Source organism: Rhinopithecus roxellana, chromosome 16 (genome assembly GCF_007565055.1).
Source record: "Rhinopithecus roxellana isolate Shanxi Qingling chromosome 16, ASM756505v1, whole genome shotgun sequence".
Taxonomy (NCBI): domain Eukaryota; kingdom Metazoa; phylum Chordata; class Mammalia; order Primates; family Cercopithecidae; genus Rhinopithecus; species Rhinopithecus roxellana.
Genome location: NC_044564.1, coordinates 18,307,083 through 18,334,485, shown reverse-complemented (window position 1 = coordinate 18,334,485; position 27,403 = coordinate 18,307,083). Strand labels below are relative to the sequence as shown.

The 27,403-nt window shown below is 55.3% G+C and overlaps 2 protein-coding genes across 4 annotated transcripts in view; one reads left to right on the top strand and one right to left on the bottom strand.

Annotated features, from left to right (window-relative positions):
* Positions 1-1,012: 1,012 nt before the first annotated feature.
* SH3GLB2 (SH3 domain containing GRB2 like, endophilin B2) lies at positions 1,013-20,373 on the top strand. 2 transcript variants are annotated; one of them, XM_030919096.1, is made up of 12 exons: positions 1,013-1,250; positions 7,043-7,184; positions 8,232-8,360; positions 13,283-13,416; positions 13,683-13,775; positions 15,908-15,970; positions 17,421-17,516; positions 17,953-18,042; positions 18,291-18,391; positions 18,815-19,055; positions 19,369-19,476; positions 20,004-20,120. In XM_030919096.1, the coding sequence occupies exons 1-11, from the start codon at positions 1,188-1,190 to the stop codon at positions 19,474-19,476; spliced, it is 1,260 nt and encodes a 419-aa protein (XP_030774956.1). In that variant the 5' UTR covers positions 1,013-1,187; the 3' UTR covers positions 20,004-20,120. The 2 variants fall into 2 exon arrangements, with proteins under 2 accessions (XP_030774956.1, XP_010359215.1); XM_010360913.2 differs by having other exon boundaries at positions 1,015-1,250; positions 17,493-17,516; positions 20,004-20,373.
* A 708-nt stretch (positions 20,374-21,081) lies between these two features.
* The window catches only part of NUP188 (nucleoporin 188), a 66,718-nt gene continuing 60,396 nt past the window's right edge, over positions 21,082-27,403 (bottom strand). For both annotated transcript variants that reach the window (XM_030919095.1, XM_030919094.1), the window contains 10 exons: positions 26,570-26,770; positions 26,323-26,415; positions 25,413-25,571; positions 24,930-25,067; positions 22,917-22,991; positions 22,608-22,835; positions 22,362-22,493; positions 22,030-22,103; positions 21,785-21,914; positions 21,082-21,658 (listed from right to left, as the gene is read on the bottom strand). In XM_030919095.1, the coding sequence (XP_030774955.1) occupies positions 21,482-21,658; positions 21,785-21,914; positions 22,030-22,103; positions 22,362-22,493; positions 22,608-22,835; positions 22,917-22,991; positions 24,930-25,067; positions 25,413-25,571; positions 26,323-26,415; positions 26,570-26,770 (1,407 nt within the window). In that variant the 3' untranslated portion in view covers positions 21,082-21,481. The remainder of the gene's footprint in view (positions 21,659-21,784; positions 21,915-22,029; positions 22,104-22,361; positions 22,494-22,607; positions 22,836-22,916; positions 22,992-24,929; positions 25,068-25,412; positions 25,572-26,322; positions 26,416-26,569; positions 26,771-27,403) is intronic.

The following is a 27,403-nucleotide window of genomic DNA, read 5'->3' as shown; positions in this document are numbered from 1 at the left end:
ATGAAGCAAGAGAATCGCTTGAGCCCCGGAGGTGGTGGATGCAGTGAGCTGAGATCACACCACTGCACTCCAGCCTGGGTGACAGAGCAAGACTCTGTCTACAAAAAAAAAAAAGTATTGCATAATTGCTAAAAGAGTACATTTGAAATGTTCTCACCACAAAAAAAAAGTAGGTGAGGTGATGGACATGTAAATTGATTTCATCATTCCACAATTTCATCACCTTGTAGACTGTAAATACATATTTAACAATTAAAAATTTTTAGGCCGGGCGCGGTGGCTCAAGCCTGTAATCCTAGCACTTTGGGAGGCCGAGACGGGCGGATCACGAGGTCAGGAGATCAAGACCATCCTGGCTAACACGGTGAAACCCCGTCTCTACTAAAAAATACAAAAAGCTAGCCGGGCGACGTGGCGGGCGCCTGTAGTCCCAGCTACTCGGGAGGCTGAGGCAGGAGAATGGCGTAAACCCAGGAGGCGGAGCTTGCAGTGAGCTGAGACCCGGCCACTGCACTCCAGCCTGGGCGGCAGAGCGAGACTCGGTCTCAAAAAAAAAAAAAAAAAAAAACAATTAAAAATTTTGAAAAGCATTGGTAAGATGTCAAATAATATGTAATTATGGTGTGTAACTGCAATCATCTAAGAGCACATGTGTTCCAGTTTTAATAATAATTTTAGTAAAGAAAAAAAAGGCCGGCCCAAGCGGCGGCGGCAGCAGGCGCAGGGGGGCAGCAGTGAGCACTGCCCAGCGGCACACCCTGCACCCGCCCCGCACCCGGCTGTGGCCGTGCCAAGGCCACACCACCACCCATCTAGCTCCGCCCCACTGCCCTCTGTCCCCGCCCCTGTCCCACCAGCCCCGCCCCCTCCAACTCCGCCCAGCTTCCGCCAACCCGTCCCCGCCCCCGCCCCTCTAGCTCCGCCCCACTGCCGTCTCGCTCCGCCCCGGCGCTGTCAGCTCCGCCCCCGCCCCCTAGCTCCGCCCCGCGGCCTCCGCACCCCGCCTCCTCCGTCCCGCGGCCCTCGCGCCCCGCCCTGCGCGCTCGGACTGGCTCCGCGGCTGCTGCGGGCGGGTGCGCGGAGGGCCGGTGTCCCGCAGCAGGTGGGCGGGGTGCGGTTAGCGGCGGCGGCTGGGCAGGGGCTGCCTGCTGCGCTCGGCCCGTGCGCTGCGGCCCTGCGGGCGCACCATGGACTTCAACATGAAGAAGCTGGCGTCGGACGCGGGCATCTTCTTCACCCGGGCCGTGCAGGTGAGGCCTGGCGTCGCGCCGTGCGCCGGGGGCCCGGATGTGCGGCGGGCGGGGAGCACCCTGCGGCAGACGCCTGGGGACGCGGGGAAGCCCTCCCGGGCTGCTGCCCCTGTCCCCGCCGCGGGCACACCTCTGCCCCACTGAGCCCTTGCTGACCAGAAGAGGGAAAGAGCCCGGGCGGCCCGGCCCTACTGCCTGGAGTGAGGCACCGGTGCCCACCCTTTGAGCCGGTTGGGTTATCCTGCTCCCCTGGCGCCTGCCCGGCTGAGGAGGGGAGGAGGCACCGGCTGGGTCCTACCTCCCTGCCCTTGTCCAGCAGTGACTGGCGCCAGGCGGGGCATTTAGCGACCTGGGTCCCAGGCCCAGGGACTCATGCGTCCGCCACAACCCCTTCTCTGAGCCTCAGTCTCCGCACCTGTGCAATGGGCGGCTGGTGTCATGAGTCCCTCATGGCCATTTCACACGCTTGGATAGTCAGGCCGGAAGCCAGGAGCTGTTTCCTTTCTGCTCCACGGGAGGTCTGTTTCCTTCGTCCCTAGGCCTTGGGGGTGGGGAGAGGGCTGGGATCTGCCTGGGAAGCTGTTCAGGCCCAGGATACTGAGATTGGAACAAGTCCTATCCGTTTAGGGGCAGAGAGAAACAGGCAGCTCAACATCATGGGAAGACCTAGGCTCAGGTGTGGGTGAGAAAGTGCCCTCCTGTGACCTTGGGGGAGGTGCCTTCACCTCACTGGGCCTCAGTTTCTCAGTCTGAAAAATGGGATCAGTATTCCCGCCTCCCAGGGCAGATGCGAGGATTCTGTGGGACCCTGCATATGTGTGCTCACCAGAGGCAAGCTCATTATTGGTGTCACTGTCACCGTGGTTAATATTGCACCCATTCAGCATGTGCCCTTGGACAAGTCACTTCTCTCTGAGCCCCGCCCTCCCCTTCTGTAAATCAGGTGTAACACCGTGGTTATGGGATTCAGTGGTTCTGTAAATCAGGTGTAACACCGTGGTTATGGGATTCAGTGGGATTCCGCAGTCCTGGGGCTGGCCCATCCCAGGGCTCTGGGAGCAGGTCCTGTAGTATTGTCTTTGTCGTTGTCATCCTTGTTGTTTCTGTTGAGTACAGTTCTCTCCCCACCCCCAACCCCGGCACTCCCCTCCCCTCCCCAGGAGCCCAGACACAGCCAGCAACCCATATAGTCATGTTTACTAGAAAGTGCTGTGTCCCGTTGAGGATTAGCATCCCAGCGAGAATTCACTGCTTAAAGTGTTCCAAGTCTGGTGGGCAGCCCCAGCCCTAGTGGAGATGCCAGGATCCCAGAGCCCCTCGGATTGGATGACCCCAGTCCATCTGGGAGGGGGGAACCCACTTTGCTGTTGGTATGGCAACCACACTATCTCCCACATCTGGGAAGAACCTGATCTGCCAGTTCCCTGCTAGGGCTGGGGCCCTGCTGCCTGACCTGGCCAGGGCTCTCAGGGCCTAGGCAGAGCAGGGCCTAGGTGTGGCTCTGCTTGGTGGGGGCTGCCCCACAGGGTCACTGTTACTGGAGTGGGAGCCAGCAGTCAGGCCCCAGCCTCGGGGTGGGAGGGAGTGAGCTGGGAGCTTTATAAATAGAGGCTTTCTCTGCTCCGCACGCCCACCCCACTGCTGCCATTTTCCCGGGAGCAGCCTTGGACTCCAGCACCAAACCCCTTCCCCTTGGCAGGATTGGGGCAGAGTGGCAGGCCAGGGGACAGAGAGGCCTGAAATGTGACCTGGCAGGAGAGGCCATAGAGGGGCTCTGCCTGAGACCAAGCTGGCCTGGATGAGAGACAGCCAGGAGGGATGGGAGAGGGGTTCTTCATGATCAGTACATGTGATGGGCTCGGGAACCTCCCACTCCCTGCAGGTACGAGAAACAACTTTAAGAGCCTCCTCAATCCAGCAAGGAACAAGGCATTGGCCCTGAGATGAGGATCCAGAGGGCAGGATCCCTTTTGTATGGGTCATTCTGGGATGGTTTCCTGCATGGAGGGCCCCTGAACTGTGCCCAGAAAGTAGGGAGGGGCTTGTGACGTTGGTCCAAGTGGCAGGAGCAGCCCAGATAAGGGCACCGAGGCAAGAAAACCTAAGGCAGATTTGGCCAGTGGGGGTGGGAGAGGGCAGGAGGAGTGATAGTACTAGTACTATTAGTAGTCATTGCAGTAATAGTAATAGTAGTGGTAGAAGTAATGCTTATAAAAGCCAAAGAGGTGGTGGCATCGTCATCATGGAGCCAGGCAGGCTGCAGTGGACATGGGATAAATGCCCTCTAGCTTGGGAAAGCCTGGTAGAACTTCTCACCTGGGCATATGGGGCCTGTAAGGGAGGGCGGGGTGGGGAGTGCTGTTCTCAACCTTGGTAAGGAGGGGAGGTGTTGAGGTGCACATTTAGGGTGATGCCCTTGGTACCATCAGGGTAGCTCCCGAGAGCTGAGGAGGGATGTGAGGGAGACCTGTCCGCCTACCTGCCTTCCTCCTTTCTTCTTTCCTTCCTTTTTTTTTTTTTTTTGGAGACTGGGTCTCGTCCTGTCGCCCAGGCTGAAATGCAGTGGCAAAATCTCGGCTCACTGTAACCTCTGCCTTTTGGGTTCAAGTGATTCTCTTGCCTCAGCCTCCCGAGTAACTGGGATTATAGGCATCTGCCACCACTCCTGGCTAATTTTTTTTTTTTTTTTTTTGTACTTAGTAGAGATGGGGTTTCACCATGTTGGCCAGGCTGGTCTCAAACTCCTGGGCTCAAGTGATCCTCCTGCCTCGGCCTCCCAAAGTGCTGATATTGCAGGCATGAGCCACCATGCCTGGCCTTTTTTTTTTTTTTTTTGAGATGGAGTCACTCTGTCACGCAGGCTGGCGCAGTCTCAGCTCACTGCAACCTCCATCTCCCTGGTTCAAGCAATTCCCCTGCCTCAGCCTCCCAAATAGCTGGGATTAAAGGGATGCACTACCACTTCATGCTAATTTTTGTATTTTTAGTAGAGATGGGGTTTTACCATTTTAGCCAGGCTGGTCTTGAACTCCTGACCTCAAGTGATTCACCCGCCTTGGCCTCCCAAAGTGCTAGGATTACAGGCTTGAGCCACCATGCCTGACTTTCTTTCTTTTTTTTTTTTTTTTTTTTTTTTTTTTTTTGAGGCGGAGTCTCGCTCTGTCGCCCGGACTGGAGTGCAGTGGCCAGATCTCAGCTCACTGCAAGCTCCGCCTCCTGGGTTTACGCCATTCTCCTGCCTCAGCCTCCCGAGTAGCTGCGACTACAGGCTCCGCCACCTCGCCCGGCTAGTTTTTGTATTTTTAGTAGAGACAGGGTTTCACCATGTTAGCCAGGATGGTCTCGATCTCCTGACCTCGTGATCCGCCCGTCTCGGCCTCCCAAAGTGCTGGGATTACAGGCTTGAGCCACCGCGCCCGGCGACTTTCTTTCTTTTTTTGAGACGGAGTCTCACTCTTTCACCCAGGCTGGAGTGCAGTGGTGCGATCTCAGCTCACTGCAAGCTCCACCTCCCAGGTTCACGCCATTCTCCTGACAGCCTCCCAAGTAGCTGGGACTACAGGCACCTGCCACCACGCCTGGCTAATTTTTTGTATGTTTAGTAGAGACGGGGTTTCACCATGTTAGCCAGGATGGTCTTGAACTCCTGACCTCATGATCCGCCTGCCTCGGCCTCCCAAAGTCTTTCTTTTTTTAAGGCAGGTTCTTGCTCTCTCACCCAGGCTTGAGTGCAGTGACATGATCTTAGCTCATTGCAACCTCCGCCTCCTGGGCTCCCACCTCAGCCCCCTGAGTATCTGGGACTACAGGTGTGTGCCACCACGCCCAGCTAATTTTTTTGTTGTTGTTGAGACTGAATCGAGCTCTGTCGCCCAGGCTGGAGTGCGGTGGTGCGATCTTGGCTCACTGCAAGCTCCACCTTCCGGATTCATGCCATTCTCCTGTTTCAGCCTCCCCAGTTACTGGGACTACACGCGCCCACCACCATGCCTGGCTAATTTTTTGTATTTTTAGTAGAGAAGGGGTTTCGCCTTGCTAGTCAGGATGATCTCGATCTCCTGACCTCGTGATCCACCTGGCTTAGCCTCCCAAAGTGCTGGGATTATAGGCATGAGCCATTGTACCGGGCTTGTTTTTTCTTTTTTTTTTCTTTTTTCTTTTTTTTTTCTGTAGAGATGAGGTCTCATTATGTTGCCCAGGCAGGTCTTGAACTCCTGGGCTCAATCCATCCGCCCACATCAGCCTTCCAAAGTGCTGGGATTATAGGCATGAGCCACTGCGCCTAGCCAAGGCTTTTCATTAATGATGGTGATGATAATACTAGCTAACATGTATCAGCCCCATACTGTGGCCAAATAGCCAATGAGCTAGATCCTGTTATCTGCATTGTCCAGGCAGGGGCTCTCAGGCCCAGAAGGGACACTTTGCCTCTCTGAGCCTTGGTTTCCTCATTTGGGAAATGGGGTGAATGCCACCCCCCTCAAAGGACTGAGTGAGGTGATAGAGCCACGACGGGCCGAGGAAGGCTGAGCCTCTACTCTGGAAGGTCTCAGTTTGGGGAATGTGAGGAGGAAGAAGAGGCAGAGCCGGCCCCAGGCAGGAGCTGAGGCCTTACCCCTGGCAGCTGGGCCCTCCCAGCCCTGCAGGGAGAAACCCAAGCTCTGCTACATAATTGATGGCTGCTGAGCTCCTAGTGGCTGCCCAGCCCCCCACCCCCTGCCGCTGCTGGAGCTGATTGCACCCAGGGATGATTCATGGCTGACCCGACTCCTGCATGGCCCTGCTGCTTGCTCAGCCTCAGTGGCGGCATCTGTGAAATGGGAAACAGCCCTTCCTGCGGTAGAGGTTGATGGGGTCGTGAGGAAACCCTTAGGACAGGACTTGGACCAGTTTCTGGTTGTTCCTAGGTAACTCCCGTGGCTTCTGCCAACTTTGATGGGGACCCATGTGACATCTGGGCCCTGGGTGTGCCCCGCCACTGGCTCTGATAGGCTGGCAGTGTTTCCATCTACCCTACGAGGTGGCCAAAGCCAGCCGTCTGGTCATCCTCCCTCCCTGCATTCCCCTTCCTTCCCAGACGTCTCTGCACCCATCAGCTCGTAGCACCGGTGCCCTACGTGGGGCAGCAGCACTGTAGCAGACCCAGCCTTTATGTCTAACCCACATCTTTCCTCTTTCATCCTCATGACCTATGAGGGAGGTGCTATTATTCCCTTTTTTCAGCTCAGGAAACCAGTGCTCAGAGAGGCAGAGCCCCTTGCCCAAGGTCACACAGCTTGACAGTGGCAGAACTAAGACTTTTGAATCAGGTCCTTCTGAACCCCGACCCTGGGTTCTTCCCCTCCCTCCTCTGGCACCCTTTCCCTAGCAGCTCCCAGCTGCCCATGGAGCCCCCTGATAACCCCAGACCCTGCTCCGTGCCCCATTTGTCCCGAACACTTTCTACCAAGTCCTCTCCTTCAGAGTCAGGCTCTAAGGACCCTAGGGTTGGCCTCCCCAGGGGTCCTCACCCGCCTAAGCTGTGGGTCAGATTGTGTATGGATGTGCATTTTGTGGGGATTCATTGGATTTCCAAAAGAAGCTGTGATTCCCATACTCTGGTCCAGCCACCTCGTTTCACAAATGGGAAAACAGTGAGGCCCTGCCACGTCACACAGTATCACCCTCGGGGCCGGTTCCTTGACCCTGGGGCCTGCCTAGGTTCCTGCTGGTGGGGGCAGTCCTCCCTTTCCCCTCCACTCCCCCACCTCCGTCTGAGCCCTCCCCACCCCTTGGCCTTCCCTGCTGCATAGTTCACGGAGGAGAAATTTGGCCAGGCCGAGAAGACTGAGCTTGATGCCCACTTTGAAAACCTTCTGGCCCGGGCAGACAGCACCAAGAACTGGACAGAGAAGATCTTGAGGCAGACAGAGGTGCTGCTGCAGCCCAACCCCAGTGAGTGTGTGCTGGTGGGCCTGGGGAGGGACGCAGTTGTGGGGCAGGGATACAGTCGTGGGAGGCCTGGCCCTGCTGTGGCACAGGTGGGGTGGGGCTGCAGCCAGGGTTTCAGCTAGACTCTTAGGCTCAAGGCTGTTGAGGAGGGACAGTTAAAAGAAAATGGGGGACTCTGTGTTGGGCTGCCAGACACTCCAGGGCAGTGGAAATACGGAGTTTTGCACAGAAGACTGAAAATGCCTGGAAGCTAAAACACACGTGGGAGAAGAGGCAGGCAAAATACACACCTGGTTGGTCACTCTCTCTCTTTCTTTTTTTGAGATGGAGTTTTGCTCTGTTGCCCAGGCTGGAGTGCAATGGCACGATCTTGGCTCACTGCAACCCCTGCTTCCCGGGTTCAAGTGATTCTCCTGCCTCACCCTCCTGAGTAGCTGGGATTACAGGCACATGCCACTACACCGAGCTAATTTTTGTATTTTTAGTAGAGAAGGGGTTTCACCATGTTGGCCAGGCTGGTCTTGAACTCCTGACCTCAAATGATCCACCCGCCTTGGCCTGCCAAAATGCTGGGATTACAGGCATGAGCCACTGTGTCCGGCCCAAACCTGGTCACTTTCAAGAGGTCAGCAAGGCCCAGAGATGAAGGGACTGCCGGGAGCACACCCAGGCAGGCCCCCAAGGTCAAGCAGAAGTGACCTGCAGGACTTCCGAGGAAAGGAGGGTGGCTCCGGGTCATGCTGTGTGTCTGCCTGTAAATCTGCTCTGTGGTTCATTGAGGGGCCAGATAACTTTTGGGTGCCAGGAGCAGAGAACTGTGCAAGCATGTATTATGTTCTGTAATCATATTAATAAGGGAGAAGTGGATGGGCCCTGGCTTCCTCCTCCGTATAGTGCTGGGTCAATCGCAGCAGTTTCAGGGTTGGGCATGAGCAAGGAAGTCAGCACGCCAAGTGCACCTGTGGGCAGGGCTAGGTCTGGGTCTGTTTGTGTTTCATCTTTGGGCTTGAACTGAGGATCCCTGTGGCTTTGGCTGCTGTCTCCCCACAGGTGCCCGAGTGGAGGAGTTCCTGTATGAGAAGCTGGACAGGAAGGTCCCCTCAAGGGTCACCAACGGGGAGCTGCTGGCTCAGTACATGGCAGACGCGGCCAGTGAGCTGGGGCCGACCACCCCCTATGGTGAGCAGGCCTCACAGCCAGGGACTAGGGGTCATGGTCTCTAGCTCTGATTCTCCCTCCCTCCCTTCCTTTCTTTTTTCACTTTAAAAAAAAATTATACAAATAATACCTGAATTCATTCTAAATGTAAAAACTCTATGCAGAAAAAAAAGAGTAAAAAATGGAATCTTCTCTTCATCAGTTTTGGTTTGTGTGTGTGTGTGTTTTTTTTTTTTTTTTTTTTTTTTTTTGAGACACAGTTTCACTCCATCACCTAGGCTAGAGTGCAGTGGTGCGATCTCAGCTCACCGCAACCCCTGCCTCCCAGGTTCAAGTGATTCTCCTTCCTCAACCTCCTGAGTAGCTGGGACTACAGGTGCCTACCACCGCACCCAGCTAATTTTTGTGTTTTTAGTAGAGGCAGGGTTTCACCATGTTGGCCAGGCTGTTCCCGAACTCCTGACTTCAGGTGATCCGCCTGCCTCAGCCTTCCAAAGTGTGAACCACCGCACCTGGCCTATTTGTGTGTGTATATATATATATATGTATTTTTTTTTTTTTTTTTTTTTTTTTTTGAGACAGAGTCTCGCTCTGTCGCCCGGGCTGGAGTGCAGTGGCCGGTTCTCAGCTCACTGCAAGCTCCGCCTCCCGGGTTCCCACCATTCTCCTGCCTCAGCCTCCCGAGTAGCTGGGACTACAGGCGCCCACCACCTCGCCCGGCTAGTTTTTTGTATTCTTAGTAGAGACGGGGTTTCACCGTGTTAGCCAGGATGGTCTCGATCTCCTGACCTTGTGATCCGCCCGTCTCGGCCTCCCAAAGTGCTGGGATTACAGGCTTGAGCCACCGCGCCCGGCCTATTTGTGTATATTTTTTAATGGAATCATATTGTGTGCCATCTGGGAACCTGACTTTTTTTGTTGTTGTTGGAGATGGAGTTTCACTCTGTTGCCCAGGCTGGAGTGCAGTGGCGTAATCTCAGCTCACTGCAACCTCCGCCTCCCGGGTTCAAGAAATTCTCCTGCCTCAGCCTCCCAAGTAGCTGGGATTACAGGTGTCCACCAGCGCATCTGGCTTTTTTGTATTTTTAGTAGAGACGGCATTTTACCATGTTGGCCAGGCTTGTTTCCAACTCCTGACCGCAAGTGATCCGCCCACCTTGGCCTCCCAAAGTGCTGGGATTACAGGCGTGAGCCACCACACCCGGCCGGAACCTGACTTTTTAACTTGACATCATATTACAGGTATCTTTTCACTGAAGCGTTTATAGAACCACATCCATCTTTTTTTTCCATTTTGAAATTTTATCCACGTATAAGCTATACATTATAAAATGCATGTAAAGTGTATAATTCAGTGATTTGTAGTAAATTTACAGAGTTGTACAAACATCTCCACAATCTGACTTTTTTTTTTTTTTTTTTTTTTTTTTTTTGAGGCAGAGTCTCACTCTGTCACCCAGGCTGGAGTGCAGTGGCGCAATCTCGGCTCACTACAACCTCTGCCTTCTGGGCTGAAGGCATCCTTCCACCTCAGCCTCCTGATTAGCTGGGATTACAGGTGTCCACCCCCATGTCCTTCTTATTTTTGTATTTCTCTGTAGAGATGGGGATCTCGCTATGTTGCCCAGGCTGATCTCAAACTCCTAAACTGAAGTGACCTCCCACCTTGGCCTCCCAAAGTGCTGGGATTACAGGAGTGCGCCACCGTGCCCGGCCCACAGTCTAATTTAAAGGACATTTCCATCACACCCCAAAAGTCCTTCATGTCTATTGTCAAGCCCCATTTTCACCTCTAGCCAGCCAACCACTAATGTGTTTTTGGTCCCTATAAGTTCATCTTTTGTCTGAACATTTTATATAAATGGAGTCATATGATATGTTGTTTTTTGCATTTAGCTGCTTTTACCTAGCATAATTTTTTTTTTTTTTTTTTTTTTTGGAGACGGAGTCTTGCTCTGTCGCCCGGGCTGGAGTGCAGTGGCATGCTCTCGGCTCACTGCAACCTATGCCTCCTATGTTCACCCCATTCTCCTGCCTCAGCCTCCCAAGTAGCTGGGGCTACAGGCGCCGGACACCATGCCTGGCAAATTTTTTTTTTTTTTTGTATTTTTAGTGGAGACGGGGTTTCACCGTTTTAGCCAGAATAGTCGATCTCCTGACCTCGTAATCTGCCTGTCTCGGCCTCCCAAAGTGCTGGGATTACAGGTGTGAGCCATCGCGCCCGGCATATTTTTTGTATTTTTTAATAGAGACGGGGTCTCACCATGTTGGCCAGGCTGGTCTCAAACTCCTGACCTCAAGTGATCTGCCCGCCTCAGCCTCCCAAAGTGCTGGGATTCCAGGCGTGAGCCACCGAGCCCGGCCCCATATTTTGTATTGTTTTAATCCTTTTAAATTTATTCAGACTTGTTTCATGAGCTAGTATATGGTGTATCTGGGGACTGTCCTAAGTTGACTGGAGAAGATGATAAGTTATGCTGTTGAGGAGGCAGTGCTGTATAGATGTCAGCGAGGCCACATCGGTCAATAGCGTTCAAGGCTTGTATGTCCTTGCTGATTTTGTCTTGTCCTATTCATGATCAAGAGTAGACTATTGAGGCTGGGCACGGTGGCTCACGCCTGGAATCCCAGCACTGTGGGAGGTCAAGGTGGTTGGATCACCTGAGGTCAGGAGTTCAAGACCAGTCTGGAGATGGTGAAATCCCATCTCTACTAAAAATATAAAAAATTAGCTGGGCATGCTGGTGCGTGCCTATAATCCCAGCTACTCGGGAGGCTGAGGCAGGAGAATCGTCTGAACCCGGGAGGCGTAGGTCGCAGTGAGCCAAGAGCGCGCCACCGCACTCCAGCCTGAGAGACAGAGCGAGACTCCATCTCAAAAAAAAAAAAGCAGAGTATTGAAGTTTCCAACTATTACTGTTGAATTGTCTATTTCTCTCTTTGTCAGTATTTGCCTTATGTATTTTGGAACCGTCTTAGGTCTGTATGTTTATATTTGTGCATCTTCAGGTCTGTATGTTTATATTTGTGCATCTTCCTGATGAATTGACTCTTTTATCATTATAAAGTACTACTCTCTGTCTCTAATACAGTTTTGTCTTAAAGTCTATTTTGTCTGGTAGTAGTACCTGTTACACATTTTTCAGCCCATTCATGTCTTTAAAGTGTATCTTTGGATTTTTTTTTTTTTTCTGTCACCCAGGCTGGAGTGCAGTGGTGCGATCTTGGCTCACTGTGACTTCCACCTCCCGGTTTCAAGTGATTCTCCTGCCTCAGCCTCCTGAGTAGCTGGGATTACAGCTGCTCACCACCATGCCTGGTTAATTTTTGTATTTTTAGTAGAGACAGGGTTTCACCAAGTTGGTCAGGCTGATCTTGAACTCCTGACCTCATGATCCGCCCGACTCGGCCTCCCAAAGTGCTGGAATTACAGGTGTGAGCCACCGCGCCCGGCCGTATCTTTTTTTTTTCTTTTTTTAAGACAGTCTTGCTCTTGTTGCCCAGGCTGGAGTGCAGTGGTGTGACGTTGGCTCATTGCAACCTCCGCCTCCCGGGTTCAAGCAATTCTCCTGCCTCAGTTTCCCAAGTAGCTGAATTACAGATGCATACCACACCCAGCTAATTTTTGTATTTTTAGTAAAGATGAGGTTTTACCATGTTGTCCAGGCTGGTCTCGAACTCCTGACCTCAAGTGACACATCCACTTCAGCCTCCCAAAGTGCTAGGATTACAGGTGTAAGCCACTGCGCCCGGCCTTGCCTTCACTTTTGAAGGATTGTTTTGCTATATATAGAAGTCCTGGATGAACAGTTTTTTCTTTACTTTGAATAAATAGTAATTTATCATCATAAATTCATCATAAGCAGTAATATATCGTCTTACTGCTATCTGGCCTCTGTTGTTCCTAATGAGAAGACAAGTTATCTTATTGTAGCTCTCTTGTATGTGATGAATCAAACCACGTTTTTTCTTTTCCTTTTAAGACAGGATCTTGCTCTGTCACCCAGACTGGAGTGCAGTGGTACAATCATAGCCTACTACTATAGCCTCAAACTCCTGGGTTCAAATGATCCTCCCGTCTGGGCCTCCCAAAGTATTGGGATTACAGGCATGAGCCAGCTCTCCCAGCCTCTTATTGTTTCTTCAGATATTTTTTCTGCCTTATTTTCTCCTCTTCTGGGACTCATGTTACTCATATGTTGGTTCACTTGACAGTGCCCCCATAGGTTCTGAGGCGCTGCTCATTTTTCTTATTTTTTTTTAAATTTATTTTTTATAAAGATGAGGTTTTGCCATGTTGCCCAGGCTGGTCTTGAACAGCTGGGCTCAAGCAGTCTGCCCACCTTGGTTTTCCAAAGTGCTGGGATTACAGATGTGAGCCACAGCATCCAGCCCAGCAGTTTTTCTTGATTAAATGCTTTTTAATTTGTTTTTTGCCTTGGTCCATTTCCAGAGTCCACAAATGGATGTTTTTGACAATTGTGTCCAGTTTTCTTTCAATTTGTTTTATTTTCAAAGAGACAAGGTCTCACTATGTTGCCCAGGGTGGTCTCGAACTGCTGAGCTCAAGTGATCCTCCTGTCTCTGCCTCCCAGAGTGCTAGGATTATAGGTGTGAGCCACCACACCTGGCGTGGTGTCCAGTTTTATTGTTACTTTTTTTGGGCGGGGATTTGTTGAGCTCCTTTCTCTGACATTCTGGAAGTCTCACTCCCACCTTTATCATGGCTGCACTGTGTTTCATATTTTGGCTGTCCCACTGTTTATTTGTCAGTCCCCAGTTAATGGTGTGGTATAGGTTCCTTCTACTTCCAGGCAAAGCGTTCTGCACTGAGCGCCCCGGCCCTTGCTCTTCAGCAAGCTCTTCCTGAGCCCTCTCCTGCTGCCTGTAGATCAGAGCAGCCTGAGCCTGACCTTCCTCACCCTTCCACTCTGTTTTCTCAGGGAAGACACTGATCAAGGTGGCAGAAGCTGAAAAGCAACTGGGAGCTGCAGAGAGGGATTTTATCCACACGGCCTCCATCAGCTTCCTCACACCCTTGCGCAACTTCCTGGAGGGGGACTGGAAGACCATCTCGGTGAGGGCCCTGGGACTACTACGCCTCATGGTAGCCATGGCAGTCCTCTCCTCCGAGCCTTTGAGCACAGGCTCTCTTCCAGTGCTGGGGCTAAAAACTCCTGGGGCCTCCCCAGAGAGGGCTCCTTTGGACTGAGTGACCTCCTATCTCTGGGCCTTAGTTTCCCTGTCTTGACTCAATAGTCCCCAGCACCAATCTTGCCATGCATGGCTCTGGGTCTCCCAGGGCGGCCCAGGGTCTCACTGTCCCCATGCCCTGCCCTGTAGAAGGAGAGGCGGCTCCTCCAAAACCGGCGTCTGGACTTGGATGCCTGCAAAGCGAGGCTGAAGAAGGCCAAGGCTGCAGAAGCCAAAGCCACGGTAGGTGTTGCCACCGGCCTCCTGGCCCCCAGGCTCTGGCTGAGCCAAGGGGTGGGGGCATGAAGGGACCTGGTATTTGGCATGACCTCTCTCCCCTCTCCCTGGCTGGAGATGCCTGGCTGTGGGCTGCTGGGCTGAGCCTCTCTGTCCCTGCCCTCAAGGGAGCCTTGGTGGCCCCCGAGCTCTGGTTCCCAGGGAGACATTTACGGTGTGGGTGGACCAGCAGTGCCCCCAGCTGGGTGCAGGGTACCCCACAGTCACCCTGCCAGGCAGCTGGAGTCTCCTGCATGCCCTGCCCTCCTAGATGCTCGGCTCTGTCCCCGGCTCTGCCCAGGTATGGCACCTTCTTACTAACTCTACTACTTGTTGCTTGAACATCAGGCCCAGGGTCCCTGTGCTCAGGCGCCCCCACGATGGTGTGGAGAACCTGGGAGCTGGACCACCCACTTGCTCAGGGCTGTGTCTGAGGGGCCTTATCAAGCAGCCTCATGAGATTGGATAGGGCCTGGGCCATCTGGCGCCCCCTTCATTCCCAGTTCACTGAGGCCTGTTCAGCCTGGCGGGGTCAATGGGACGTAGCCTGGGACAATGTGCCCAGGGCGAGGCCAGGATTAGAGGAGCTGGGTCCAAGGATGAACACCCTCCTGGCACGAGAGGTTGCTTAGGGGTGCAGGGCCTAAAGGCTGCCTCACACCTTGCAGAGGGAACTCCCAGGCCCAGGGCCTGCTAGGGAGATGGCTACCTGTGACTGCCAGGTGATTAGCCGAGGGAGGCCAGGCCCAGCCTGGGCTCACAGCTGCCCATACACCTTGTGTTCCGCTCCCATAGTGTGCCCCAGAACCTGCACTGCTCCTGGCGAAAACTGTGTGCAGGGTCTCAGGTCACTCAAGTGTGTGGGGTCTAGATCAGAGGCAGGGGTATAGCTGTTTCAATCTTGGGGTTGGCTAGGGTGACCTGTGCCTATCGGGATGACCTCTTTTAAGTCACCTGACCAGGACAGTCTCTTCCGTCACTCAGGGCCAGACAACGTCTCTGGAGTAACTCAGCCAGAACACACTCCATCAGCCAGGCCAGGGGAGCCTTTCCTTAGTCATTGCAGTGGTGTGACCTCTCCTTTGCCTGGTGGGCCTGGACAACCTCGTATCCTGGGGTTGGGCCAGGCCACCCTTTCCAGAGCTAGGACTTGGGCAGCCCGGGGAACAGCATTCCAGAGGACTCAAGCCCCACAGCTCTGTGCCCATAAGCACGCACACGTTAGGACTCTTCAGGAGGGCAGGCTGTGGTGCCTCCCTCTGCCTGACCGCCTGGTGTCCCCTCCCACTGGGGCCTGGGGGGCCTGCTCCTGCCTGCGCTGTGGACTCACTAACTCTTTGTTTTTGTTCCTTTCCGTCCTGCTTTGGGTAACTTGGCTCAGTGTGAGGGAGATGTGAGTATACCTGTCCCATGCGCTGTGCTGCTTCCGGTCTGCCCATCTTGCCCGTGGACCCACGGTGCCGTGGCCAGCCCACGTCCTTGGGGCATTTTGCAAGCAGCTGGTCTCCCCGCCAGAGCCTCTACTGTGCAGGGCCTCTGGTTTAGGGGGGATGCCAGGCGTTGGGGCCTGTGAGTCAGCTTTTTGCAAATGTTGGACGTCTGTCACTCTTGTCTGCCCATGCATCCATCTGTCCACCCTTGTCGGGAAGGGCCTGGCCCTTGATGCAGGAGCGAGAGATGTAGTGTGCAGATTCTGGGATGGAAAAAGCCATCCCAGGTGGGGGTGGGCTGTGTTTGTGGGACCCTGGGGCATCTGAGCCACTGGTCTTGGGAGGAGGGGGCTGTGGCCCCTGGGAGGGGAGAGCCCAGCCTGTGACTTGCTCAGGCAGCCTCGGCTGTCTCCTCACCGCATTTGCTCTCCTGGGCTCCAGTGCCTACAGCCACTTGATCTTTGTCTTGACTCTCCAAGTCCCTAGGCCCCTCATCTCCAGGTGGTTGGAGTCGGGAGAAGAGGGTTTGTGTTGTGTTTGTATCCCCCTGTCCCTGGGGTTAGGCCTCCTGGCATCTCCTTGTGCAAGACTCTGGGGTAGCCTCCTGACCTCGACCCTGGCCCTGGCCCAGGGTGACTCCCTCCCCACATGAACTCTGTTCCCCGCCAGACGGTGCCTGACTTTCAGGAGACTAGACCTCGTAATTACATTCTCTCGGCCAGCGCCTCCGCGGTAAGCGCACCCCACCCCCACCCCACCCCTCGTCCTCCTCTCTCCCCAAGTCCCATGCCACTGCCTCTGACTGCACAGGAGCTAGAGGCCAGCGGGTAAGGTGGGGGCACTGCCATGTGATCAGGTCAGTCCTGAGACACTGGGGAGGGGCAGAAGCCCCCACCTCTGTCCACGGCCTGGCCCCGGTGCCCTGTGGCCATGGAGCTGGACTTGCTTCCCCTCTGCAAAACGCTGGAGCTGGCGTCAGGGCCAGCCACACCGAGTAGTGTGGAGAACTCAGGGCGGCAGCTGTCCCATCCTCAGGGCCCCTCCGCCTCCTGCTGTCTCTGAATGCCAGGCCCTGGGGAGGCCCTGAGGATGGAGGAGGAGGCCTGGCCATGCCTTTCTGGAGTTCACAGACCCCTAAAGACAGGAGGCAGTGGACTGCCGTGTAGGCCTGGAGAGCGTCTGGGGGGCGGGAGGGCCTGAGGCTGTGCTAAGGCCCAGAGGTTCTGGAGCAGGGCATGTCTTGTCCTGAGGAGGCTCAGGCAGGGCCCCCGGGGGAGTCGGGGCAGGAGGTGGGGAGGACAGGATCGTGGAGGCTTCGCATGTCATGGTTTTTAAGCTTTCTTGGGATGTCTGGTATTTCCTGTGTAGTTTGGGGACTAGGCCACACCTCTCCCTTATGCTTGTCACCACTGCTGCACCTTGTCTGCCCACTTTCTCTCCTTCCCGCCCCCAGGGGTGAGACCCTCACCTCTGTCGTGAGCATGCTGCCTTGTGTCTTTCGTGCCGTCGTTCTGTGCCTGGGTGACTCCCTCAGGCCACCAACCCTAGCTGGCTCTCACAGCAACTTCCAGTGCTCCTGGACGGGGACTTCCTAAGCAGCATGGGGGCCACATGGGTGGCCACGCACACTGGCCTGGGTCTGCGTTCCCTATTTCAGGCTGTTGTCTGGGGTCAGATCTCCGGAAGCGGCAGGAGCACTGGGTCTCCCGGTCGTGGCCGGGCAGCGTCTTTCTTCTTCAGGATCCACTTCCCGCCTCCTCCCTGTGCCCAGTGGAAGGAGAAACATCCTAGAGGGTGGAGACTGCCCTGTTTTTCTTTTGCCATTGAGTCCCAGTGTGACTCAGGCACGAGGCTGCCTTTCTCTGCCAGAGGACAGAAAAGTTCAGTGACTGGCCCAGGGTCACACGGTCCTGCCTCCCAGCCCACCAGCCTGAGCCAACAGTCAGGACGGGGTGGGGCACTCGATCTCTCTTCAGACCCCACTCAGAGTCTGGGGCTGACACTGTAGGAGAAACAGAAGCAGGACTCCCGCTGGCTGCTCCCTTCCTGCATGAGGCATGTTAGAGGGACTGGGACTGCCAGCCCCCAGCTCTCAGGCCTGCCTCAGCCCAGTCTCAGCTCCTGTTTGGGAGGGTGGGGCAGAGGGGCAGGGGGCAGAAGTTGAGTCTGGGAGCTGGGGCAGGGCACAGGCTCTAGGGTCCAGCTGTCCTCCTCTCCCCTCTCCTGCTGGCCACTCCTGCTGCCGTCTCCACAGCTCTGGAATGATGAGGTGGACAAGGTAAGTTGGGGTCTGGGGGGCTGGGCTCAGGGAAGAAGGTGTGGCAGGGTACAGGCACACCTGCTGCTGTGGGGTCTGGTCTGTTTCTCACTCTGCCCCACACCCACTGGGGAGGGGTTACTGCTTTCCCTCCCTGGGCCTCAGTTTCCCCTAACCCTGTAGCACACAATAGGCCCTCAGGATGCACTTGCTGGGTGGATTTCTCCAATGGGTGATGGAGGGAGGGTCTGTCACTACAGCTGCCTCTGGGGGTCCTGAGTGGGGCTCTAGCTTCTCTGGGGTTGGGGCTCCACGTATGAAGTCAGGCATAGACCTAGAAGGCTCTCTGTGTTCCCAGGGGAAAGGGACAGGCAGCTCCCAGGTAGGTTCCAGGGGAAGACTGCGAGGAAGCTGGTGGGTGGTGTGTGGGTGCTCACGGCTGCCCTGCCCTGCCCAGGCCGAGCAGGAGCTCCGCGTGGCCCAGACAGAGTTTGACCGGCAAGCAGAAGTGACCCGTCTCTTGCTGGAGGGGATCAGCAGCACTCATGTGAGTCCCCCGCCCACCTTCACTAAAGCACAACCCTCAGCGGGCACCAGGTGTGCCTGAACCACGGGCTCAGCAGGGCTGCCCCAGAACGGCCCTCACAGAGCAAGTCCCACCGGGGAGGGTGTGGGCATAGGGGCAGGGCACCCTGGAATGCTGAAGCAAGGTCTGGTAGAGGATAGGGATGGGGATGGAATTTTTTGTTCTGAGGGCGGGACGTTAGAAGTCAGCCTCTGGCCTCTTCCCCACAGGTGAACCACCTGCGCTGCCTCCATGAGTTCGTCAAGTCTCAGACAACCTACTACGCACAGTGCTACCGCCACATGCTGGACTTGCAGAAGCAGCTGGGCAGGTACGGAGCCAGCACTGCTGAGCCCACCGGGGTCCCCTGGCTCCCAGACCCCATCCGTGGGCAGCATGAGCTCCTCTGGGCAAGTCCTATGACACAGAGCTGGGTTGGAGAGCCCTGCCGGAACCCACTCTGGGCCCAGGCACCTCACGTGTATGAGGGTAGAGTGGCTGGCCTTACTGACCTCTGAGTCCCCTGGGTACCCTGAGGTTTCTAGGGAATGCCTGGGTGGGGAGGATGGCAGGGACCAGGGGGTAGGGCCATCTCACCCTTCCCTTGCTTTGCTTCTCCCTTTGTGCTGCCAGCTCCCAGGGTGCCATGTGAGTAGCTGGGATTGGAATGGGGCTCCTGGGGCTGGGGAGGGGAGTTTGCTTCTGGGGTCCCTTCTGGGACTCCCACCTGCTAAGATGTATCCCTCCTCTCCAGATTTCCAGGCACCTTCGTGGGCACCGCAGAGCCTGCCTCCCCACCCTTGAGCAGCACCTCACCCACCACCACTGCGGCCACTATGCCTGTGGTGCCCTCTGTGGCCAGCCTGGCCCCTCCAGGGGAGGCCTCGCTCTGCCTGGAAGAGGTGGCCCCTCCTGCCAGTGGGACCCGCAAAGCTCGGGTGCTCTATGACTACGAGGCGGCCGACAGCAGTGAGCTGGCCCTGCTGGCTGATGAGGTGGGCCTGGTGCCACAAGGTGGGGCAGGAATGGGCAGGGTGAGCAGCCTGGGCACTGGGATCAGGCACATGGGGCCTGGAGGGGCCCTGATGGGAAAGCAGGGACCAGCAGGTTAAAGAGGGCACCTCCAGCTCTGAGGAGGCAGTCCCTGCTCTGCCGGGTCTCTATGGAGCAGGTGAGATGAGCTCCAGCCACGGAAAGTGTAGCACATGCCACGGGCCATGGGGAGGTGGCAGCTCTGTCCCCACTTAGTCCTGGGGCCAGTTCTACCCTTGGCCAGGCCATGACCGTCCTCTACTGCCATCTCTGCAGCTCATCACTGTCTACAGCCTGCCTGGCATGGACCCTGACTGGCTCATTGGCGAGAGAGGCAACAAGAAGGGCAAAGTCCCTGTCACCTACTTGGAACTGCTCAGCTAGGCAGGTCCCCCCACTCCCCCACATTCTGGCCTGGGCAGGAGAGGATGGGCGTAGCCCTGCCACTTACCTTGTTGGTGACACTGCTGTTCAGAGTGGGGAGAAAAATTCACTCCATTCTGTCCCTGCTCCTGGTCACCTAGCTGTGAGGGTGCCTGAGGCTGAATGGCCCCGCCCCTCCCCCAGCCCTGCTTCTGACCTGTGGCTCTGGAGCCCCTGCCCCTGCCTGCATCCCTGAGCGCCCCACCCTCCCGGCTTCACTAAGGAGGGAGGGGCTGTCTGAAGCAGCTACACTCAGCACCTAGGCCAGGGTGGGGCCGCAGATGGGCTCAGGAAGCGCCAGGTGCACTCAGTGAGAGCCCTGCCTTTCAGTTGCCAAAAGTTGCATGGGGGAATGCAGCAAGGCACACAGGGCTCTGGCAGCCCCTGGGGACTGGGCGCTGCCCCTGGGAGGGGAGAGCCTGGCCAGGGCTGGTGTTGGGCCCGGAGCAGCATCTTCCGGTGCTATCCTCCCCTCTCACTCCTCACAGCTCAAGCCAAGTCCAGCGGCCGCAGCCTCCACCTCTCCACACTCACTTTTTATCTGGTGTTTTTACTTCTGCCTGCGTTTGCTCTCTAGCCAATAAACCCTCCTTGTGTGCGAGTCACCTGGGCTCCTGTCAGGGCCTGGCCCTGAGGGTGGGAAAGGGAAGGGTAGACTCACCCTCTGCCCCACTCTTCCTGGGTGGGGTGACCCACAGAGTGAGCAGGGGCCCTGCGGCTGCCCTGGCTCCCAGCTCTCTAAATTGGGAAGTGCAGCCCTGCCTACCTTCCGCGGGGCCTGTGCCTCTCGGGGCAGTGCTGTTCCTGGACATGAAGCTGCACAAGGAATGTTTTATTCCTAAGAGAAAGTTTCCTAAATTTGGATAGTGGAGTGGACCGTAGAATGTGTCTGACAGTTCAAACTCAAGAAGTGGGTAGTGGTCCGCGCTGTCTGCATGTTGGGCATTTTGCCCAGCACGTGCCCCTGTGCCACGGGTTCTCATGCCATCCTCAGTGTCCACATTTCACAGATGAGATCAGCAAGACAGTCACCTCCTCAAGGGACCACAACTGGCAAGTGGCTGAGTAGGGACTGAAGCCCAGGCAGCGTGATTCTAGAAACCCTAAGTGGTGGCTGTGTTTTAGATGGCCCCTAGCAGGACCTGGCATTCTGACTTCAGTCCTGAGAAGGCCAACAGCTAGTAGGCCCCATTGTTGGGGCTTCTGAAGAGGAGATGGGGTTGACAGGGGAACCGGGCTGCAAGTAGGAAGGCACAGAGCTTCAAGAAAGGCTCACCCAGGGATGAGCTCAGCCCACTGGGCCAACGAAAGCAGGGCCAAGGACACAACCAGGGCAGGCCAAGGAAGGGAACAGCGCCCACTCAGCCTAACCCTCAGCCTATGGACAGGAATGAGGAGATGCTGGTGAACTGGCCATCCATCAATACCTGCCTTCCCCCGAGGCTGCAGCCCCACTCCCGAGGCTGCAGCCACACTCCCGAGGCGCCTGGCCAGGGGAGTTTTCTAGGTTCTGAGAGCCAGGTTATCATCCCTGGGCTTTGAAGTTAAATATTTATCACACAGCTGTCTATAAACAGGATTTTAATATTTGTATAAATAGACCACAGAATTACCAAAACTGCAGGGACAGAGCATGGAAAACAGATTCTGGAACCCGTGCATAGAGTCCTCTCCTGGGCTACCGCCTCCCCTGGCTGGCCGTGCTGTGGGGAATGCTGGAAGGGAAGGAATGCTCCTCTGGGGGCGTCTGCAGCGTGAGGGCCTAAGCACAGAAGACTCCACTCCCCATGCCTGCTGTTGACCTCTTCATCTAGTATAAAAATAACATCAGTGGGTAGGTGGTTGAAGTGGCTACTCGGGGAGGGGGTGACAGAAGGTGCCCTCCGTTGTATAGGCCCTGACAGCCAGGGTGCGGTATAGGCTGGTGGAGAGGAGTAGGTAGGCAGCACAGCAGCACAGCACTGCCCTATCTTTGCACATGCCGGACAAATGCCTGCACTAGCTGGATCAGAGGCTCTTGACTCTCAGGGCTGGCTTTGGAGAGAGAGGTGGACTTGCCCTGCGGCGAGGGGAGGACACCAGTGGCAGGGGAGCTGGGGGCTCCCCGGCGGAAGTAGCGCGAGAGGCTGGAGAGCAGCGTGCTCTACAAGAAAAAAAGTGGCTTGGTGAGGCTCAGCACATCTGGCCACTCTTCCGACCCTTGGGGGTTACAAGACAGGACCCCACAGGGCTCTAGACCTATTGGCCCAGCCTCCCTATCCATCCATACCAACTCAGAGCTGAGCTCCTGCTTCATCCGCTGTTTGTCCCGGGGATGCACAGCCGGGTCCCTAAGGTACCGCATCGCCTGAGAGATGAGCAGGTAGAAGCAGTTTTCCATGGTAAACATCAGGAGGGACCTGGGAGGAGAGGCAGGTTTTTGGCACTGCTACAGAGGGCCAGGCTGGCCAAGCCTGAGAATAGTGGGCCCATGACTTCCCCAGCCCGTTATCAAATCTCAGAAAGAGCGCTTACTTTAACGTCCTGGTCCCTTCTGCCTGTGTGCTGAGCCCCACTGCCTGGGTGAGGGGCTCCTTTTTCTTGTCCAGCTGAAGAGAAGCAAGGGTAAAAAACTAAGACAACAGGAACAGCTCCCACTTACTGAGAGCTTCCTACTTGCATGCCCTGCACTAAACAAATTTCATCAGTTACCTCATTTAATCCTCACAGTAATTCTCAGAGGTGCTGTCATGTTCAGTTTACGGAGAGGAGCAGGCTCGGGAGGCTAGGTACCATGCCCAAGGTTGGCTGGAAGTGGTGGGCTGGGGGAGGAGCCGGGGGAGAGGACAGTGACAGAACCCACTTACCTCTCCAAGCATGTTGAGGGCCACATTCACTGTGGCCAGAAGGGTCCCAAAGGAGGGGGCCACTTCGGAGTCAAAGGTGGGAGTGGTAAAGCTCAGGGCAAACAGGAAGTTGTATTCAGCAAGGTCCAGGGACTGCAAGAAAAGTCAAGAGCCATCCAGGACCCAGTTAAGGCCCCAGGTAGCTCCCAGTGCACAGCAAAGCAGAGCCTTTAGGGGAGGTGGTGCCGAAAAGATGACGGCCGGTACCTGATCCAGCAGGATCTGGCAGACATCTGGGGTGAAGTGGCGCAGGGCTGCCAGCGTCCTGCTGAGGATCTTGAGAAGGCCATACTGGACTGTGTGCAAGGCCCGCTGCTCTGATGCCTCTGTGTCAGCAGCGGGCTGCTTGGAGGAGGAGGGGGCAGCAGAAGCAGCAGACGGTGGCCTCTGGACTCGCTGGGCAACGGCCGAGGGGAGGCCATCCCCATTTTTGTTCTAGGGAGAGTCAAGAAATGAAGGTGGAGCTCAGGAAGCCACAGTGAGGTATTCCAGACCCTCATGGCATAGGACGCTTACCTGTAAGTAATGCTGCAGCATCTTTCGACTGTGCAGGAGGGAGGTGCATGCCTGGCACAGGTAACCCAGGTTGACCTGGGAGAGACATAGGAAAGATGAGGGGATTCTCTTGTCAGCAGCCCAGTCACCCAACCTGCCCAACCCAACAGCCCTCCAGGTAACACCCACGCTGTCTTCTCACTCGCTGCTGCTCTTCTCTCCCTCCCTCCCTCATGCTCCCCTGGCCACTTTCCAGCTTTAAAGCCCTTATAGCCACTAAGTACTCAGGGCTACAAACTCGGGGCCAGCAGGGCTCAGGACTGGACTGTTTCACTGGGACCCAACTAGGTGCCTTGTATATTATAAGGTCCTAAAATAATAGAAAATGAGGCCGGGCGCGGTGACTCACGCCTGTAATCCCAGCACTTTGGGAGACTGAGGCGGGCGGATCACGAGGTCAGGAGATTGAGACCATCCTGGCTAACACGGTGAAACCCCGTCTCTACTAAAAAATACAAAAAAATAGCCAGGCACGGTGGCGGGCACCTGTAGTCCCAGCTACTCGGGAGGCCGAGGCAGGAGAAGGGCATGAACCTGGGAGGCGGAGCTTGCAGTGAGCCGACATAGCGCCACTGCACTCTAGTCTGGGCGACAGAGCAAAACTCGGTCTCTAAATAAATAAATAAATAAAATGAAGATGAGGATTATGGCTGATTCCATTTTATAAGAAAAGAATAAAAGGTTACAAATAACTGAAGTGACTTGGCCAAGGTCATACAACCAGCAGATGAGAGAAGCCTGCCTGGCTCTGGAGCCTGTGTTCGTTCTTCACCCCTTCTCCAGTTGGTTCCCAGCTCCAGGTGTGTGTGTTTTTTTGGTTTTGTTCATTTTTTTTTTTCCCCTGAGATGGAGTCTTGCTCTGTCGCCAGGCTGGAGTGCAGTGAGTGGTGTGACCTCGGCTCACTGCAACCTCCGCTTCCTGGTTCAAGCGATTCTCCTGCCTCAGCCTCCTGATCCTGAGTAGCTGGGACTACAGTCGTGTGCCACCACACCCAGCTAATTTTTGTATTTTTAGTAGAGATGGGGTTTCACCATATCGGCCAGGCTGGTCTTGAGCTCCTGTCCTTGTAATACGCCTGCCTTGGACTCCCAAAGTGCTGGGATTACCGGCGTGAGCCACTGCGCCCAGCCTTTTTTTTTTTTTTTTGAGATGGGAGTCTCGCTCTGTCACCCAGGCTGGAGTGTTAACGGTTCGATCTTGACTCACTGCAACCAACGCCTCCCAGGTTCAAGCGATTCTCCCACCTCAGCCTCCTGAGTAGCTGGGATTACAGTCACGCACCACCATGCCCAGCTAATTTTTCTATTTTTAGTAGAGATGGGGTTTCTCCATGTTGGCCAGGCTGATCTCAAACTCCTGAATGCCTCCCAAAGTGCTAGGATTACAGGCATGAGTCACCACGCCTGGTCCCAGGTGTATTCTTAAAGGATCTGAACCAATACCTAACTGATAAAGTACAAGTTCTTAATCTACATGGCGGCCGGGCGCGGTGGCTCAAGCCTGTAATCCCAGCACTTTGGGAGGCCGAGACGGGCGGATCACGAGGTCAGGAGATCGAAACCATCCTGGCTAACACGGTGAAACCCCGTCTCTACTAAAAATACAAAAAAATTAGCTGGGCGAGGTGGCGGGCGCCTGTAGTCCCAGCTACTGGGAGGCTGAGGCAGGAGAATGGCGTGAACCCGGGAGGCGGAGCTTGCAGTGAGCTGAGATCCGGCCACTGCACTCCAGCCTGGGGGCAGAGCGATACTCTGTCTCAAAAAAAAAAAAAAAAAATCTACATGGCTACCCTTGACTATGAAAGGAAACATTTAGCCAGAGTAAGCACATGACACCAAACCCTGTGTTTCCCAAGGGAAAAGCCCCCGTTCAGGAACATCCTGCAATTCACTAGAGGTGCCCCCGTGAGAGCTCACAGCCTCCCTGTCTCCAAGCATTACTCCAGACTCCAAGACACCATCCGGGGCCCCCACCTGGATATCACGCATGAGCTGAGGCAAGTGGAAGTGCCACTCCTTCATGAAGTTGGAGAGCTGCAGAATAAAACCCACGGTGTGGTCTGCCTCCTCCAGGCAGGCCAGACTCTGCACTGTCCTCACCGCGTTGAGGCACTGGGAGGAAAGGAGACATCAGGGAAGGACAGGGATGGCTGAGGGACCTGACATACCCACACCTGCCCTCCTGTGGAGAGGAAACGTCCCAGACCCCCAAATGCTGAGGTGGCAACTCAAGAAATGGCTCAGTGGTACAACTAGGATTCTGACCCGAGACTGTTGCCATCCCTCAGCAGACTGGCTGGCCAGTGAGCCAGCAGAGTATTTAGAGCATCTCAGAAATGAAGGCATCGACAACCCTCTACTACTGAGGCCCAGGCTCCATACCCACCTGCCCCATGAATGGCACAGAACCCTTTTTACCCCGAAACTCCCACCCCTGCGATGCAGGCAGCCCCTCACCTGTAAGGTCCGCTCCTGGTGGACACCTACGAAGTCCAGGGCCTCAGTCAGGAAGTTGTAGCGCAGAGTTTTGAGCAGCCGCTCCATCAAGGACATGGACAGGCGGTAGACTCCTGGCCAAGAGGGGGCATCCAGGGACTTCCGAGAGGCACTAGGTGTCTAAAACACAAACAGCAGACAAGCTCAGGAACCCTGCTGACAGGCAGGACCTCCTTGCAGTACAGCAACTAAGGCAGCCCAGTTGCGCTGAAAGGAAAAGACTTCCCAGAATAGACACAGTCACTGCCTGGCAACCAGGGCCAGAAAGGGGCCAAGGCCAGCAGATGCAAGGAAAGAGCACCAGGCTGAGATACAAGATGCAGGGTTCCAGACTCAGGTGTGCCACTGACGAGCTATGCGAACCTGGACATGTCACCCTCATAAGAGTGAGAGGTTCAGGTGAAGACTACTCTTTTGAAATTAGGAGATATCTGTTAAACTAGAAATAACCAAGGGACACAGAGGGCAGGGTGCTGAGGCCCCATTAAGCCCCCAAACCACCCACTTCCCTTCTCCCAGTCCTAGTCTGGTGGTGCAGGGGTGGAGAAGTCACAATGACACACTTGTCTCTGGGAATGACAGGAGAGGACAGCTGCCTTGGCTAGAGGCCTGGCCCCAGGGATATGTTAACTGGTTTAGTCTTCCTCACACCTGCAACGGGAAGAATCCATCCCATCTCCCAGAGGCAGTGCCTTTTAGGGGTGAGTTTCTCTTGCTACAGATCCGCCTGGGGGCAGGGAAGATTCTTCACCATCAGTATATTAGGCCATTAAGAGAAAAGCAACTACCAGGGAAAGGTAGAGAAGGACACTTTTCAACTGGAACTGTAGGATGGCCAGGCTGGGCCTCCTGGCAGGCTCCTGACACTTACCTGTGCTGTGCCATTGGTGCTCAGCTGATACACACTCAGAAGGGGCAAACAAATGCTCTGGGTGATGCCAGCTCCAGCCACTGCCGTGGCTCCCTGGGAGGAGGGAAAGACAGGGAATGAGATGGAGCCTGCCCCTGCCCTGCCCAGAGTAGGTTGGGATCTCAGGCTAGATCATAGCTTCTGGGATTGTCAGAACCCACCCAGGCAAGCAAGGATGCTCCCTCCTGCCTTCGGGCTGGCCTCCTACCTGCTGAGTGCGAGCCAGGGTGAGAAGCAGGTGCAATGTGGCCTCAGTAAAATGCAGGTTCTGCTTCATGCGAAGGCTCACCTCTAGAGTGGTGAGGAGGGTGGGTAGGATGGGGAGCCTGCGGGTCACCTGCAGCCAGGAGTCACCATCCTCGTCTACCTCACACAGCTCCTTGGCCAGGTGCAGGCCCAGGACACACACCTGTTGGGGCCCAGGGGCAAAGATGAGTAAAAGGGGGAAGAAGAAGAGGAGGAGGAAGAGGATGATGACAGGCAGCTTTGCCTGGTTGCCCAAGACCTGTTTGGTTACGCACATTGCCAAATGAGCTTGAGTAACACAGAATGCGCACTCTCTCCCACCCTGCCCCTCTCCTGTGTCCAGCTCTCAAAGAACAGCAGCAACTCCAGCCACTGTAATGACCAACCCTAAACTGACTGGAGCTACCCCCACCTCTTCCCTCCTACCTCCCACACTGCCACCACCCTTGTCAGTGCCACTTCTTGTCTCACGTTGGACACTCCAACCAACTCTGCCACATGGAGTCTGAGGGACCTCTACGGCCCTGCCCAATGCCACCTCTTGCCTTGCTACTGCACCCACCTCCTAAATGGTCCTGCTCCATCCTCTCTATCCTTATACCAGTGGCCCTTCAAATTTCTTTTTGGCCATGACCCACAGTCATAAAGACTTTTTAGACTGTACCCTCATGTACACGTTTACAGTTTTTCACTAATAATACCTACCCTAATTAACATCACACAAAGCACAGTGATATTTTCGTAAACATTTTATTCTACTTTAAGAAAAAATAAAGGCCGGGCGCGGTGGCTCACG